Genomic DNA, 18,846 nt, shown 5'->3' with positions numbered 1-18,846 from the left:
AACCTGATATGTGACTGGTTATTTATACTGTGGTGGTTTGACGTGTAGGTGCCAAAGCCAAAGGTGACGTGCAGCTCTGTCTGACAACATCATAAACACTGTGGACCCAATGCACTCCGCAAACACTGGAGGGAAAGGTGCATGTGTGTCTGTGTGTGTGCGTGTGTATGTGTGTAGAGTTGTTGGAGGCCATGAATAGGAGCGAAGAAGAAGACAGGGAGGTGAGGAGGTCGGCGTTACAGATGACGGTTGACCTCTAATTTTGGAAGAGTTTCGACGTTTCACGCTGTGGTGTGATTTAAGCGCAGCAGGATTTCAGGCCAGTGGCTCCGGACCAAGAACAAATGTGAAGCTCTGCAGTGGAAGATATGAAATCAAAACTCCTGCAGAGAGGACACCTGAGGCTCGTTTCTGGAGGATGCAGGAATGCGTGTGTTGGGATGCCGGTCACGAGTTTAACAGAGTGGAGCTCTTCAATTTCTCCTGCAGGTGTAGTTGCTGCAGAGTGGGTATAAGAGAGAAGTGTGGAGGAAGGAGGTAGAGGAGCAGATCCAGGCTTTAATCTGCACCGTCCAGTTCTCCAGACCCTCCCCCTCGCTGCTCTGACAGATGACAACTTTATTATTTCAGATGGCAAATCCAGCCAGCTCTACTAAGTCCATTAGAGAGCATGTGGACAGAGCTGCAGCCACAAACATGAATTAACACCCTTGTATCACCTCCGGCTGCACACAGATTTACTGCCCTGTACTCGCAAGGCATGTCCTGAATAGGGCAGGGTATTGAACCTCAGTACCTTTTTAGCACTGACTGAAATGTGCCTGAGCACAAACTATCAAAAACCATTAAGGATCAGATGCTAATATTAAATGACTGGTTAGATTCAAACTGTTCAAATGATACCCAGCTTTAGTCTTGCATATACAAACTTGAGATGTACTTGAGTGCTCTGCCCAATAACCTTTCACCCCTTTGATCTCATTTGAATTACTGCGCATATATTGGCTGATTCAAGTTCAAAACCACGATAGATTTCAACACGTGCACTATAAATGAAGAAAATAATTATGTACATTCAGACTCAGTCAGTTACATTCATCTGTAAACTCTGGGAGGTAAAAATATAAATACAACCTCTTCTTAACAGTTGATAAAAGACTGGACCCTCCTTTAATGAATGAAGCATTTCGACAGTGACTCAGCAGCTCCAGTATTATCGAGTAAAACTCAGCTCTTCACATTTTTCTCCAGCTCAGAAGCAACAGATTCATTAAAACTTGACAGTTAAGTTTTGTTTTGTCGAATGAATTTTCCCAAGATGTTAAAAAAGAAAGACAAAACATACAGACTCAATGTTAAAGATGTGTAACAAGTTGTTTGAATAACAGATTTAGGGTATGTTGAGTACGTTTTATCTTCATCGTTATTTATTAGAAATAAATAAAAGTTAAATAAGCCATTATTATTATTAATAATAATAATAATGACTTTTAAATTGCCACGCCTCAGCTGTGAATGATCAAACTCCTGTAGTTGTCATTTTTGATTCAAATGCTGAACAATCACCACATCATCTGTACGCTTTGTTGTTGTTGACGATGATGATGATGATTGGTGCGGTGAAGGTCGGTGTACCTGTTCGGCTGATTGACATGTTGGACGCCACAGTGCGGGACAGCTTATTGGCTGACACCCGGTACAGGGACCCACCGATCCAGCACATGCCTCCTCCCCTCCAGTGCTGGGTGGATGACGGGTGTCTGTCGTGGGGAGCTCGAAGACGGTTCTGAAGGAAACTCCTGCGTGGGACAAGGAGGAGGCAGAGGAGGAGAGGAAATAAGAGATGAACATGAATTCTAAAGATGTTTGATTAAGTCGTATTCATACAGAGCAGTTTCTTACACCTTGGAATGACTGTAACTGTCCCTTAAGCTCAGTTTACAAACTGTGTGAAATTTTCAGTCATGCTGGAATGATATTACTGTATCTCCCTCAGTTCCACCCCTCTTTTGCCCGTCTTCCCTCCAGCTCTTCCTCTATATCTCCCCTCCTCACTTTATGTTTCCCATCCTCTACTCTCCCCTCCTCCCCCTTCTCCCTCTCTCTCTCCCTCCCATGTCACAGCACTCTGTTAAATTGCTCCTCTAATGGAAAGGACGGCAGTGTGGAAATGGAGAGAATTGAAAAGAGGAGAGGAGGAAATCAATGAGATAATAGGCAGGGCAGGGGGCCAGAGCAGTGAGGTTGGCCCCTACACTGGAGCGTAGAGACCACACACACACACACACATACACACACACATACACTGTATCACAACACACTTCAGCTACAGTACGTACAGTGCACACAATCACAGGCCTCTACACACACATGCTCACCATTCAGGAGCCACTCAGTAGACTTGTGTATGTGCGTGGTGGCTGAATGTGTGAGCCTGCGATGTGTGCGGGGATGTTGGGTGGTGGTGGGGCGGTGCAGGGGTTATGGCGATAAATTGCGCTGTCCTGTCACTTCTATTTGGGGCGGATTGGGGCTGGTGTGCAGGGCGCCACTGGAGGTAATTTGCTGCCGTATTTCAGATGGGCTGGAAATGGGTTTAGAGCGAGAGTTCATGCCTCCCATTACAGAGAGAAGAGAGGGTTACCCCAAACGCACGCCACGCACAAAACAACTGACATGGACGCTTAACACGCTGCGGGCCGCGCTGAGCTGCTGCACTGCTGCAAATAAGAAAAAGAGGGAGCAGATATCAGCCATCAGCCGCGTTCACGTGCACCATCTACCTGACTGCGTGCCATAACTCAGAGGCACAGACACTCAGTTTCACTGATCAGTGGCTGCCCTACACAGGGCAACAGCAGCCAGGGGAGCTGTAATGGAGGCTAATGTTGGAGCGCTGACTGCCACCCAGGGAGGCTTAAACAAGGACCGGGCGGCCTGGGGAGCCACAATGGAGGTTAATGGGGATATGACATGAACAGTTAACACAGACGGTACTTAACCCTGACACAGGGCTGTAGTCAGGGGGGGTGAAAGGGGGTGTGACACCCAGTCTGTTAGCATTTTCACACTGGGTCTGTGTTTTTGGGTCCAAATCTCAGAGTGATTGTCCTGCTTATACACTAATTTCAATCTGAGGTACATTTCCATGTTTAACCCATAAAAGTGCAAATTCATCACTGTTGCCAAGAAATTATGTTATCACAGTTTTAATGTTGCTGTTTGGCCTTTTGATCGAGAAGGACAGAAAACATGGAGAGAGAGAGAGAGAGAGAGAGAGAGAGAGAGAGAGAGGGAGATGGTAAAGGTCACCATCCAGATTCAAGTAACGCAAGAATTCTCCTTCTACAAAGATACACGTAAACATCAGTGTCAGTGGAATAGGTTACCTTAGGTCGCAAAGACTCACAGATTAGCCATTGTTTACACTTCTAAAATCTAAATGTGTTGTGCAACAAATGACCACTAACATGTTAGCGTTACGCCGAAAATCTACACAAGAATTAAACAAAATAATCTCCAAACCAAACCTCTGCACGTTCACATGTTCCACGCTGTATGCTTTAGGTTATTAGACACCTCATGTTGGTCCAGTTTTGGCAAATGCAGGTAAATTAGAGAACAATATATGGGGTAAGAAATAACACCACAACACAGCATCAAACTGGTCTGCTGCGGTCTGGAAAAAGCATTAATAAAACTATTTTTAGCTAAACTCCGCAATCCAGACTAAACTGCAGTTTACACTGTATAAAGTTCTTAGACTTTAAGGTTTTGCTTGCATACACACATTTTAATCACCACACCAATGTGAGACACACAGCCGTGTGAATGAGTTTTAGCCTCAGGTCTAACACCATTAGTGAAAACAGCCTCTGTGGGAGCAGTTACCTACACAATAAGGTAATCTGCCTGTAATGAGAGAGGAGGAGAGGAGGAAGGAGGAACAGGAACAAACAGTGGAGAGCAGAAAAACTACAACATCAGAGAAGGGCAGAGTTTTTATCTCTGCCTCCAGACTCTCCTTGGCCTGTTTCCCGTGGTGTCCTTGACCTCCAGAGGAATATCTGTTATCAGAGAGCCTTCAGGCCCGTCTGATGCACAAATCCTCCCCTGCTGGACAGCTAAGTTGTTTCAGGGGGAAGCCTTTTCTATTGTTGTCTGTTTTGCATCCACAAGGCCTGACTGACATTTCTACACAGTCTTTATCCAAATTTCCAAACTATTTAAAGCTCCACTAATCAATATTTACTTTATTAACAATTAGTGACAAACCCTTATGAAATTATCACTAGCTTTTAGTTTCTTGTTTTGGTTTTAAGGTACATTTTCTTTATGGTTCAATCTCAGTCTGTCTATCATTTGCTCACTACAGCTGAACGACAAAGTTAGAGACAAGCCGGTCAGAAAGTGAAACACAGATATTTTTCTTGAGAGCTGTACAGTGAAGTCTGTAAACATTTTCTGTTGTTTTGGTTCTATATTCCAGAGAAAATGGGATTTGAAACAAAACAATAACTGTGAGCTTCAAACTGTTGATATAATCTTAACATCCATATTGGACAGACAGTTTTGCCGTTTTTATACACAAGTTCCACCAGTTTTTGTGCAGCAGGGTCACGACAGGGCTGCAGTCTTCACTCAGTATAGACGTTAATATTGTCTTCAAATAACAGCTGGATGTCAGCACTTTAACCTCATTGCCTACACAGCATCAAAACATGTGTCAGTCTAAATGCTTTCTATATTTCCTTAAGTTCTTTATTTTTTAGCAGCACGAATAAAAGTAATATTACAAAAAAACATTACCTACTCTTGACTAGAGGTTTGATGAACTGTATAGCAGCCAAAGCCCAAGGTTACATCTTTAAATGTCTTAACTTGACTAACTAACTGTGTAACAACATTTATATTCAAATTACAGAGATTTAAAAACAGACTGCAACAGTAAATCCTCACATTAGATATTTTTTGTTTTATGAATGACAAAAAATTTGTTGTTGGTTAAATTTCTGTTACTCGATTAATCCACTAATTATTACAGCTGTGAAATACAGTATGTACACTGTGTGTTATAAAACAGGAAGACAATGACTGGAGGTCAGAGTGAAAGAAGTGAAAGTCCACAAAAAAGACAGGAAAACATATGGAGGGAAAAAGACAGAAATAGAGGAGGGGGGCAAGGGCATAAAGAAAGTCCCTTGAGACTAGTCTGTAAGTGTGTGTGTTCGTGGTTGTGGGTGTGTTTGTGTGTGTGCATGCATGCAGGTGTGTGCACGTGGACTTCTCTGACCATGCGATGCACGGATAGAGGAGAGCGCGATTCAGCATTACCCGCGCTGTTGATGAATGATCCGACTTTTGTTTTAGTGACAGGGAAGAATTTGGAGGGTCGCGCGACTGCTCAGAATAATGCTGCCCTCGTCTATTTGTCTGCAACCCAAGCATTAGTGAGCTCATATTGGGAAACAGTTACCCTTGAAACAGAGCACAGCAAAAAACAGTCATCTGGCTAATTCCAACAGTGAGGACTGCTGCTCTTCTTCAGGCACTTAAAGGAAACCAAAGCAGCGTCATTACGCATCATGATCCTATAACTTAAGGGGAGCCGAATAATGAACAAAATCCTCTTTTAAGACAAGTCAGAGAGGATCACTGCAGAATACAGCGTGAACAGCACCACAAGAGCCTCATAACAAGCGACTGGAAGAGACGGGGAGATGACTAATGTGATGGGTAATGAGTAAATGAATGAATTGGGGAATAAAAGGGGATGAATGGGGGAGTGAATGCGGGAAAAGGAGGAGAGAAGTGAAGAAGAGGGAGCGCTGCTTCACTTTATTGCCCAGTCTCTTACATCCTGAACTGATCGATACTGAAGCACTAAAGGAGATGAGCGCCTGGACCCAGTGTGTGTGAGTGTGTGTGTATGTGTATGTGTGTGTGTGTGTGTGTGTGTGTGTGTGTGTGTGTGTGTGTGTGTGTGTGTGTGTGTGTGTGTAGATGTATACACTCAAAAATAGTACACTTATTTGGAGTTGGGGTTGTCTTGCCATGTTGGGGGCTTTAAGTTTATGGCAGAAATAAATCAAAGTCAGAGGCAAGTGCACGAGGAGACAATAAACAGTCGTATGTAGATGTGGCACAAAGTTTTCATTAAAAGAGAAAGAGAAAATGAAAGAACAGCAATGGAACAAACATGACATGGCTACAAAAAATTAAAGAGGGGACAGGGAAGAGAAAAATGGGGAGTGTGTGTGAGAGAGATGAAGGGAGGCGTGGACTGTAATTTATCCTGCAGTGTGCGTGCTTTATGGCTTTCTTAATTCAACTCCTGCTACTATTAATGGAGTTAATGTTGAGATTATATCTATTTTCTGGTGGCGGGGGCTGAAATACTGCAGCCGGTTCCTCCGCCTTCAAACTGCTACCCAGCACTAAATCACCCACCACCACCATGACGCTCACTATGGCTAATACCAGGTGGAGGGAGTAGTATGCTGGGTAGGGAGAACCTCACTTCCTGTGGGCCTGGGAACAGGAAGTGTGTACAACAAGCAGGTTAGAAGGGTTTAGTTAGACTGGTTGGTTAGTATGATGCAAAACTGTACAATAATGAGTTTTTTTAGGAAAACAAACTATTGTGAATATTAAGGAGAAAAAAAGTCTAAAAATGATCTCTCTCCTTCCTGTGCGTTATGATTTTGGTTGCATTTGCCTTTTATCTTTATGTTTGCTAGACTATTTTTTTTCTCTGTAAAATACTTATAATATGCAAATTATGTTTTATGAAAGGTTTTACTAAAACTGCAGTGAGTACTAACTCTGCTTTTATTGTCCTACATCCATATGAATTGATTTTGTATCCCTCAATGAAACACCGTAAATAAAAGCTGACTGAATGAATGAATGAAAGAATAAGAGAAGCATGTAAGTTGTACGTATCTTGAACTGCCTGTGACCATCTTTATACAGCAGCGGGATTTCGATCTTGTTTTACCTTTTTTGTACCATCAAGGATTCTTTCACACCTGTTTGGTTCGGTAAAAATGAACTTTGGTGCATTTTCCGGTTCAGTACAATTAGTTTGAGCTGCTGTGAAAGTTTTCAATTGAACTCTGGTGCAGAATAAACTGTAATCCATCATAATATCGCTGTGTAAAACACCTCTTCTTGGTCCTTTCTCTACACTTGCATGGATTCTTATGTTTGACATTTGAGACCTCCGGTTGTCTATGTTCAATGAAAGAAATGATTTTGCATGCTAAAACATGCTAAAAATATCTTTGTAGTGGGATTATCCAGCCCCATCTAAAAATCAAAACGGTGTCTTCATTGCATATATCTGTGTTATGTCGCCATGTCAAATCTATACATCCTCTGGACCACAGTGCGAGGGTGGGTTGAGGTTGGCTCTTGAGTAAGAGGTTCAGCTATGACCAGATACAGAGATAAGAGCTGAGGACATATGAGGACAGGGTCCGGTGGGTCTGATAGGCCAAAGATGAAGAGCAGCACTCAGTAGTTAAGAGCAGAGAACATGAGCTCATGCTCCACTCAATAGCTGCAAACTGATAAAAGTGGAGGGTCTTTGGAGTTAAACAGATAGATAAGCATGAGAAAGGAGCGGATGAGTGGGTGAGCCGGGCAGGGGGGGGGTGATCCACTATCCCTGGGGACCCGACCTGTCCCCCTCCCTCCCTATCTCTTTCCTCTCTTCTACACACTTGGTGATATTTCACAAGATGTCACGGGGCTCAAATTGAAAATCCCTTGATGAATCAATATTTACTGCAGCAGCTAAATGAATAGTAATAAGTCACCAGAGGCTGAGTCCAGCCACTGTCCAGGGCCCTCTGTCTCACCAAATCTGGATTACACAAATGAACCCACCCCCCTCCCCCATCATCAACACACACACATGCAAAACATAAACACACAGAATGCTTTAATTATTAACCAAACAAATAACAACTTAAAGGATCAGTTCATCCAAATTGTAAAGATGACATATTTCTGCACTTACCACTAATGGCATGTAGCCACAGAGACAGTTGGAACTACTTTCTACCAAAGAAATATTCCCTACATGGAATCTGTTTACAGTGGTTTGTGGGTGATACTCAGTAACAGGAACGTCGTCTCTGGAGAGTAAAGTTTCAAATCTGGATATCTGAAAAGCTCAGTGCATAACAATGGAATCATATGCATGATTAGATACCGGAGAGAAAAAATGTGTTTTTATTAACTGGATGAACTAACCCTCTAAAGAGCACACAGAATGGAGGATTTACTATATTTCCAATATTAAAATATTCAGAATTTAAGACACATTTATAATGACTTTGGCAAAAATGTTAAACGTTTGCTGGTTCCAGTTTCTGAAATGTCAGGATTTGTTTGTTTTATATCGTTATTAACTGAATATCTGTAGTAATAAAAATAAATGCAATTTGAATATATATACTTGGGGTTTAGGAGCTTGTTAGGAATATTTTTCACAATTTTCTGCTCTTATTCAAAAAGATATCGACAGATTTATCAATGCTGAATCAGTTGGAGCCCTACAAGCTCTTTTACCACTAAAACAATACGCAGAGTAGAGAAAGCTACACTCATGCCATTTTCAGCTCCCTGCAGTTTGGTGTGTGTATGTGTATGTGTGTGTGTGTGTGTGTGTGTGTGTGTGTGTGTGTGAGAGAGAGACATTGTGTAGTCATACCGCAGCCAGTTTCCAGGAAGAGCATCCCGCTAATTCTCTGCACATTAACAGATCATCAAAACCAACCACAACAACCCGGTCACAGCTTTCATAACCAAAGTTCAAACAGGACGGAGCCACTGCAGAGAACAGAGCTCAACACATTCATTCATAAATGTTAGCAGTAGCACGTCTTTGTCATCGTGATAAAGTCATGAATGAGGCTTTAACATCGCCCAGTAATGGCCGCCTCATAAACATTAATTAACTCTCTACTCTCAAATATGACCTCACCACCACAACCAGTCATATCACACATAAAGATCTACTCAGCTGTTTATGGTTCTGGGCTAAAAACATGTATTTCTATGAGTCACACAGAATTCCATATTCCTTTGTTAACAGACAGGTGCTGAAATTATTTGTCGATTAATTGATAGTTGACAGAAAGTAATTTATTATCATTATTATGCAAAAATGTTAAATATTCTCTGGTTCCAGGTTCTCAAATTGAGGATTTGCTGCTTTTCTCTGTTTTTATATCTTTGTAAACTGAATTTATTTTCACTTTTGAACCATTTGTCAGACAAAAAAAACAATTTAAGGGCAGCACTTTGGGCTGAGTTAGGATGAGTATTGAGACAGAGGGGATTAAAGTTAGATAAATGAAGGTAAAAAAAAAAAAGAAATAAGGAAGAGATGGGGGCTCTAATCACATTAAGACACAGACCCGCCCACCCATCCCTCTGTCTATATCTGGCCTAGGTGAGACACTTTCCCTGCTGGTGTAAATTAAAGTGAGGAGAACGTTGGTGCAAATGGTTTATTCTCTGAGTTATCTACTGTGTAAAAATGAGCACCATAAATTTCCGACCTCTTCCACTCATGCTCCACATGATGGTGACATAAAAGACAGGGCCCTGCTCTGCACTGACAGATATCAGCCATTGAGACACATTAAACCCAGACCTGCAGGAGATGTGTGAGTATTTGTCTTCGTGGATTTACCTGGCAGACTGGATCCTCTTGGCTCTCCAGGACAGGGCGGGGTTGTAGTGGAGGGTGTGTGCGGTGCTGGAGCCCGGGCGGGTGACCATCTTGTAGCGTGTCCTGAACACCCGCTGGGAGGCGGGGCTATAGTGGGGAGAAGAGGTGGGACCTGAGGACAGCAACACGGACAGATGAGTATGAAAATCTGATCACACATGAAACATTCAGTCAGTGTGTGAACAAACGCACATATACACATAATTTCAAATGCATAAAACTGTGAGTACACACACACATACACACAGAAGTTTGTCTGAGGACTCTGGCAGGTGTGCTCTTTAATAAGCTTCACATATAAAAATGAGAGGGAATAACAAAGGCAGAATTTTTATGAGCATAATAAATCATTTCCTCTGTCTCTTTCCTCGCTGCCTTCATCCCTCCTGCCCGGCTCTCATTCGTTATATCATTTTACAGATCCATCAGAGAAGAGGCGTGAGAGTACAGAGATCGGAGTAGGGGGGGAAAAAAAAAAAGAGGACTAAGTATTTTTTATTTATTTATTTATTTGGCTGTGTATCCATCATGTTGTTTTATGATGGCCTGGGCTGGCTGACATACTCGCACGAAGAAGAGAATTTGCATTGTGGATCATCCCAGTCCCTGTTCACCAAGATTAAAGACTACATGAGCCAGGAGCCTCTCTACTGAAGTCTGAAATGTGGGGTCACTGTGGGTAGTTGTAGAGGAGGATTAGAGGATTCTGGTGTTTCACAGATTTAAATTATTTTCCTTTCTATCAGTTATGATGAAATTGTATTGAAGTCAGACCCAGCAATATCGTTAAGAAGAGGTCCACCGGGTCAAGTCGTGAGGCCAGGTCATGCTGCCAAATATCTGCTCTTTGCTCGGGCGTGTGTAGGATTTAAAGGCAGCTTCGAGTTAGGTCAGGGCTTGAGAAGGTGTCACCTGTCAGAGGGTTCAGGAGATTTATGACGAAAGCCTGATACCCATTAGCGATAGGTCAAAACATAATTTAACATGAACTCTGAGCTTGGCATATTTAACTGTGTATCTATAACTGTGATGACATTTACAGCAGATAGTTTGGGGAATAATTTTAGTTAGCATTTTCAATTTTGCAATTTGTTTTCTGTTCAAAATGAATTTTAGAGAAAGTTCAATCCAAATAACTGTGGGTATTCTGACTTTTCACTACAACCAACCAGGATTTGCCACATCCTCTGTGAGCCAACTGTCTCACCTGTTAAAAACTGTTCCCATCTCTGCTGCTGGCAGATGTCAGTTCAGTGTCTGATCGATGTGAACTACCTCCACCCACCGTCCAATTCTTCATTTGAGCCTTTTCTTCACATTTTCATCACTACCAGTCTAGTACTGCTTGTGACGTACTTGGTCTGTACAATGTTATTATTGCTAATAGAAACAATAGCCAAAACTAAATAAATAAGATCCAAGATATCCTCACTGATGAGCTTTCACACACATGGATGAAAAGCTTTGTGGGAAATTGCATTTGTAAAAAGCCTTTTATGAATTAATTTGCCACAAGCTGTATAGTATTTCATGGAGAGGTAAAAAACCTTCCACTGCTGCATCCTGAAAAGACTTAATGCAACATGAATCAGCTGCTAAACATATTCATTTAAATTATTCCACACACACAATAAAATGTCATTATCTGCGCCACCTTTTCCTCCTTGTACCAATCCTTCACTGTGGTGGTCAGTGACAGCACTCTGTCTCCATAATGAGTAAAGAAGAGACAGAGTGGGGGGGGGGGGGGGGGGGTAACAAATGAGTTTATACACCCGGTAAGGAGCTCATTTCCAATCGCCTCTTTCACATGTCTTTAATTGCCAATTATCAGGATTGTTGCCGTTTTAATTAGCGTCCAATAACAAACCATGACCACGAGGGCTGCAGTGACAAATAAAATGATTCGATTTCCACTTTCCACAGTTCTCTCTCTCTCTTTCTCTCTCTCTCTCTCTCTCTCTCTCTCTCTCTCCCTCCTCCCCTCCGCTCTCACTCCCCCTCAGGCGCTGGTTTCATTTGTCGGCCGGGATGCAGCTCTGGATCAGCTGGAGAATTCATCTCAGACAAACATTTACTGTTGAACAAATCACTGCTAGATACTGGCTGCATGTTTAGAACACACACATACCCACAAACACACACACACACACTGTGCCTTGTACATATACACTCAGGAAGAGGCTCACAATGTCTGTACATAGGGTTCTAGGGTTATTATTCTTTCTTAAGTCTAAGTTGAAACTGTATCAGGAGCCCTGGGGATCTTCGGACCACACATCTGACTTTGTTTGAGTGAAGTTGCTGTGTTCCCATACAGCAATTAAAAACTAACTAATCAACTCTTATCAGTTGTATTAGTTTTGTTTCACATGTAAAGTTGTGTCGGAAGTTGAAAAGTACAACATAGGTGCTGACGAGCATTCAAGTGTGCTGAAGAGTGTACAAGTATTTTATACGTGATTTTCCAGATTTACACGCAACGCTGTGATATGTATCAAAATGAGAAAAAAATATTCTCATTAAGGTGATTCAGCCATATCACCCAGCCCCAGATCTGTGGGCGTGTTAGGTGCATGAGAGAGAGACCTAGGAATAAAAGGCAGACAGCACAAGAGAGAGAGAGCTAGGGAGAGTATATGGGTGCAGGTGGGGGAGGGAGTGGTGTTTTGTACAGGATTAGTTGCCTGGCTTGAAGTCACTTTTTGTCCCACAGTCCATCTGTATTGCAGTCAGAGCTATTTGGGCATCTTGGCAGATGACAAATAGGGCTTGTCAAAGGTGCTGCCACAATCCCCACCCCACAACCTCTTACACCCCCCCCTACCCCCTGCATCCCTAACCTGCACCTCAATCTGCCTCTAAACCCTCGTTCGAAACCTCACGACACCCGCCATGTCCACGACACTGTCACACAGCTGTTCCACCTTGGCTACTGTTTAATGACATCTATAGTGAGCTGCACCATTGGTGTGTATCTCTCAGCGTGCGTGTGTGTGTGTGTGTGTGTGTGTGTGTGTGTGTGTGTGTAAGCGTCAGCAGGGATGGATGGACGGTGTTGCTCTGATTGTAAACCACTGCAGGTTGTGTTGGTTGAGTGGCTCTGGGAGCAATGGGGTCTCAATCTTCCACTATAGGACCATGACCAATGAGCATGTGAACACACGCGCTCACACACAAACACACACTTACTCACACGTATACACCTGGGGTCTCAATCTTCCCTTAATAGACCTTTGACAGTGGCCTGCCTCACAAAGTGGGGGGAGTGAGCAAAGTGGCGCCCTGTGCTGTGAAGACACCGTTTGCAAACGCATGCAGCTCACACACCGTCCATCCATCTCTCGCTGACTCGCTGCTGTGAACCTGCAGATAATCTACTCCGGTGGCTCCACGCTGCACTCATCGCTCCTTCTGCAAGTAGCCTGCCTTCTACTACCAGGGCTACAGTAAAGGGTTGGTGCAACACATTTTCTCACTCTGGTGGAATCTACCCGTGCAGATAGTTTTGGATTTGTTGATAATAACATTGGTATCAATCAAATGTTATTTATTCATCTTACCAGTCCAATTCTATATCGATTCCCTTAACTAAATATTTTTTTAATATTACTTACGTATTAATATGGCGCTAATTAAGATGGTGTTCATGATATTTACCTCTCAGTAATGAATGTGCTGCTTGACTGGGAAGCATTCGTGTGAACAGTCTGAAGTACACAGCATTCCTGGAGTTTAAGCCCATGTTGGGTAGAAAAATGTTTTGGCATGTTGCTGGTGTTCCGAGCCTTATTTGAAATCATCAACAGAAGAAAAAAACATGCCAGCATCAATAAAAGGGATCAATAAGCTTGGAGGCATACCATTTTGATGATTAAAGCAATTTGGAACCGACTAAATAACACCCCAATATTTACATTTGAAAAAGTGGGAAGTCTGACTGTCTCACTGCTTGTATTTCTTCCCTGTTGTTCATCTTTTAAGCAATGAAGTCCTGTTTCAAGCAACCACTTTTGTTGAGTAATCAGAACTGTTATAAATGATGGCCAATGCTATGAAAATAAGATCCAAGAAACTGTAATTATCCATTTTCAAAACTAAATTCCACTCGTTTCCATTGTAAAAGACTGGAGGCAGAAATCTGACAAGTATCTAAAAATCTGGGCAAGTAAAACCACAGGGATCTGCATGGATAGAGACCAATGAAAGTAATATGGGTGAGCCCACCCTTCAAAACAAGTTTTATTTTTATCCTCTCTGCAATATAACAGGTCTGATCCTCTTCCAAAAGAGGAATCCACTCAAAACTTGTGACAAATTACTAATGTAGATAGTGCTTTATCAACATTTAGCAGCAGATGTTGCATCACATAAGTGGATCTGCGAGTGTTGAACTCGAGTCACATCCCTAAGACGACTGAGCCTTGTCTAAGCGGTGTGGACGAGACTTTGAGTAAAGTTGTCTTCCACTTCAGAGCTTTCATACTTCCATGCTCTCTATCTCTCTATCCTCAGCCCTCTGACTGGGGATACTGACAGGCCACTGCACCACACCTCCCCTCCACCATCCTCTTAGGGATCCCCCCCCCCAGCAGTCTCTCCCTCCATACCTGACGGCTAATTCCAGGGAACAGCGGTCTCCGTCTGCCCCCTCCCAGGGACGACCCAATGGATAATAAATCTTATTATTGACAGCGCCTGTTCTCCCTGCCATCCCATGTTCCCGTCCCCTGGGGCTCATCTTCTGACTCCCACTGCTCTGCCGCTCTTACAGAAGACAGCGGTGCCATGCTAACATCAGACTTAACAAGGGAGTTACCACGATTTAATAACCCGCTGTAAGCCAGAGCGGTTATGATAATATGATCTCTGCGTGTTTGACACCCAGTGATACTTTCTGACAGACTACCCAGAGATGTCAACAGAGTTTGATATCCCAGCCTGCCAACAGAGAACTGCATTCCATGGTCTTAAAAATACTGCATCCTGTAACTCATCGCAGTATATCATGTACTCCCAGAGTACGACTAGAATGTGAGCTTTGCAGGAGTCGTTGCATGTGAACACATTGAACATCTTGTTTTAAGACAATCACGAACTCACTTCCATGTACTACTGCTTAATGCTAGAGCCACCTCTGTCTGTACAGTCTCAGAGTGTACGTCAGTTTTTCAACGTGATAGACAAGGTCACTATGTTGAATGCTGCAGGATGTGGATCCATTTGTAATTACTGACCTGCTGTAAGGGTCCAGATGTGTGTCATGTGGTGGCTTGATAGATATGTAACTAGTGAATATATGGACCATTTGGTCAGAATACCATTGCTCGAAAGTAGCAAGGGTCCAAGTTTACTTCCTGATAGCCGCTTACATTTAACACTACAATTAAAAATAAATGTATTTCAAGATTTGTCAACATTTATATCAGCTGATTTTATTTTATCACAGATAAGCAAATGTCCCGCTCAGTACATATCTCAGTTAATTTTTTTTTTTTTTTTTTTTTTTTTTTTTTTAAAAAAGGGGCTATTTATAAGTTTTCTCTGCCTGCCAAATGTGGTTTCTTATCAGGAGCGGGTCTTGGTGATTCACTTGAAGAGCTTCAACCATCGTTGTCTTTATAATACATTCTCTTAGCAGCGCTACATCTTCAGGGCAGATCGGATGCTAATGTTGGCCATGTAACAATTGCAAAACTTACAAATAGCTCCTTTAAAAAGGATAAATAAAAAATTACCAAAATTACCAAATTATCAAAAAATATTTTTATAATAATAATAATAATAATAATAATAATAATAAATCTATTTGTTTTTATGAAAAGAAATGTATTGGTAATTTAAATCTTAAGCAAAATTTAATGTTGATATTGGTCTCAAAAAGCCAGTGTCTGACAAACTATAGTGTACTGTTTTGCCACATGGTTGTGAAAAATAATGATATTATATGAAATGTCCTACACCATGCACTGTGTTCCCACAACAACTACCATCCATGCATCCAAGACATTAAGGGGCAGAGGAACTGAGGAAAAACAGCCCTCGCATATTATTGGCTTACAAAGTTGTTATGGTTAAGGTGTTAGCAAAAAATTGTCCATTCACATATCCTGCAGACACAGACACAGGGTTGATGACAGCACTGAGACTGAACCATACAGTAGTAAATGTGTCATAAAACCAAAACTATGAGCTTAAAGAGGCTAAAAAGCTCCACAGAGCTGCAGAGTTCTCTGTGGGTTCATCATTACAAGTCTCACTTATTTCATTTTAACATTAAAATTAAGTGGAGCTTTAAGGATGCATGAGAATATGTTTGTGTACTTCCTTTAAGTAATACTGCATATGACCTTTATTCATTACTGCAGACTAAAAACAGCACTACTGGATGGATAGATAGATACTTTGTGTCCATTAGCTCATTGTTGATAATAATAATAACAGTTAATAATAAATAAACAATAACAATTAGATTAGTCCACTTCCTGTGAGACGTTTGCTGCAGCTGTAGCTGCTTCTCTTCCCTGCCAGAATGTTGTGGAGAGGATGGTTGGTATTGTCCAAAATGGCCTCCATCTTACATTGCATGCGTCTCTCCACAACAGTCCTGAGTGAGTCCAGACTCTTGCCAAGCACAGACCCAGCCTCTTTTACCAGCTTGTCCAGTGTCTTTGTGTTCATGTCAGACATGCTGCTGCCCCAGCAGACTGCAGCATAAAAGAGTACACTGGCCACCACTGACTGATAAAACATGTGCAGCATTTCACTGCAGATGTCAAAGGACCTGAGCTTTATGATGAAAAAGAGCCGGCTCTGCCCCTTCTGGTAGATGGAATCTGTGCTTAGGCACCAGTCCAGTTTACTGTCCAGGTGCACACCTAGGTATTTATAAGTGTGCACCACCTCAATGTTCTTCCCTCGAATGTTGACTGACTGAAGGGTGGGCCTAGACCTCCGCAAGTCAATGAACATCTCTTTGGTCTTGGAGGTGTTCAGAAGGAGATAATAGATAATATAACATAAATGATAACAGATGGCCTAACATTAATCAATTGCTCTTCAGGTCTATACTGTGTCATTACTGAATTAACACAGTCAGATGCCAGAGAATAAATGGTATTATATTTAAGAAAGTTATTTCTGTCTGATGGAATCTTTTTAGAGGAATACTCAGAGGCTCCATTGGTGTGTATGTGGATGAAGAGCTGGGCTGACATGAACTGACAGGCTGACGGCTGCATGGGGCCACATACTGACACAGGAGGCCCCTGGTGCATGCCATCAGCAGCCACTGACAGCCAATGTGGTTGTGATGTCACCACAGAGAGGCGTGTTCAAGGGGGATGAGTGTGTTTTGGGTAGGAGGGCGGTGGTGGTGGTGGTGATGATTGGGGTGGGGGGTGGGGGTTGGGGGGGTTGTGGTCTGGCTTGTGGTCTCATCCATCATCGCAGTGGAGCCATCAGCTGTAACATATACCAGCTGACCAAGGGAGGGAGAATTCTTCCGCTCAGGCAAATGCAAACAAAAATGTGTACTGGTAGCTTGTTGCCATAGCAATGCTATATTAAGTAAATGATTTGTACAGATTTTTAACAACAGAAACAAAAAAATGAAATCTGTCTTTTATCATTTTAAATTCTTAACACTAGTGCCTATATGAGAGCTGAGTTTTGGAAATAGTTTGAACATCTAACCCAGCAGAAAACTACCAACTCTCATTTTTACCTTTCTATTTGTTTACCAAACAAATTAAATACAATTAGTGAGTTTTTGAGGTGTTGTAAAGGTTACTTTGTACTTTGGACATAGTCAGGCTAAATATTTCTGCCTTGTTTTAGCTTCATACTCAACTCAGACACATGAGAGGGGGACTGATCTTCTTACGTACCTCCTGGGAAGAAAGTGAGAATGTGTATTTCCAGAAATATTCAGTGAAAAAAGTTCTCAAATGTTAAATGCTGTCTTCACACAAGCAGCTAATTGTGAATGAAAACTGGAGTCATTAGAAAGAACAAGCAAGCACGACTGTGAATAGAAAACACATTTAGTGGCAGCTGTCTTGTAGTTGACAATGTGTCACACATTTTGGACTGAACCAAATATATCAAGGTTTGATTCCCATGCTTTGGGGGTTTAGGTAAGTTTAGGAAGTATTGCAATTTAGCTCAGGGCCACAAATAACCATACTTGACTGTGATGTGTAATCATCATTAAGATTATATCATTACATCATGGATCTGCTGTACATTTTTAAAACATTTTTATATCACCTTAATCAAAAGATAAAACACAGACAGACTTTTTCTCCACACTTTAAAGACCACATGTCTAAGTAGTTTTCCAAATGTTGAACAATATGCAAGGAGACCTGACAACATCCTTGATGAATAATTAAATGATAATAGCCCCTATGTGTGCTTTTCCAGAGTAGCTATATGCTCCCATCGCCATAAAGAACATCAATAACTTAAATAAGACATGATGAAAACACGCATTTCCTGTGAACTCAACCTTGACCCTGACCCCGACCCCAAGAGCTGACACAATCTTTAGTGGTGATCAGGACTCCGTGAGGTTGTGATTCGCCACAAACATTTCATGTATGTCCCATGACATGTGTGTCACACACTCAGTGTCATGTTTGGTCAAAGGGATGACTGTGGCTGTCAATCAGCAGCTCCCATTAGACGCATCAAGAGGAAGAGCCCGGGGCTTTGTCCACTTAAGGACTGCTATTATTACATACGTTATATGTGCATCTGTTTGTGAGTATCAAGAGGGAAGGCAGGGGTGCGTGTGCTGGTGGGAGAGAGTGAAAAGCTTGGGGGATAAGTGTGAGTCATAAAAACCTTTTCCAGGCATGACGGGGGCGCTTGAAGGTTAAGTGAATGCATCCCTAAAGGGCAACGCCAGATTCCACAAGGGATGTGAACCTCTGCCCCGAACAATACACATCAAAATCGTGAGCGAGTGAGCAGCCCCGGGTCTGAGTGATAGAGAAGAAAGAGGGGGAAGATGTGTGGACAAACGCTATAAGTACATCTGAGAAGTTTTTTGTTGATTTTGTTGTATTTTTTTCTTAATGCTGAATCAAAAA

The 18,846-nt window shown here is 42.1% G+C and overlaps 1 protein-coding gene across 1 annotated transcript in view; it reads right to left on the bottom strand.

Annotated features, from left to right (window-relative positions):
* The window catches only part of zc3h3 (zinc finger CCCH-type containing 3), a 60,098-nt gene that overhangs the window by 16,936 nt on the left and 24,316 nt on the right, over positions 1-18,846 (bottom strand). The window contains exons 4-5 of the mRNA XM_022753017.1: positions 9,710-9,860; positions 1,636-1,799 (exon numbers count right to left, since the gene is read on the bottom strand). Of these exons, the coding sequence (XP_022608738.1) occupies positions 1,636-1,799; positions 9,710-9,860 (315 nt within the window). The remainder of the gene's footprint in view (positions 1-1,635; positions 1,800-9,709; positions 9,861-18,846) is intronic.

The sequence above is a fragment of the Seriola dumerili genome, unplaced genomic scaffold (assembly GCF_002260705.1).
Source record: "Seriola dumerili isolate Sdu_G_001 unplaced genomic scaffold, Sdu_1.0 BDQW01000189.1, whole genome shotgun sequence".
NCBI lineage: Eukaryota > Metazoa > Chordata > Actinopteri > Carangiformes > Carangidae > Seriola > Seriola dumerili.
The sequence above is the reverse complement of the archived record's forward strand: the minus strand, read 5'-3'. Positions and strand labels throughout refer to the sequence as shown.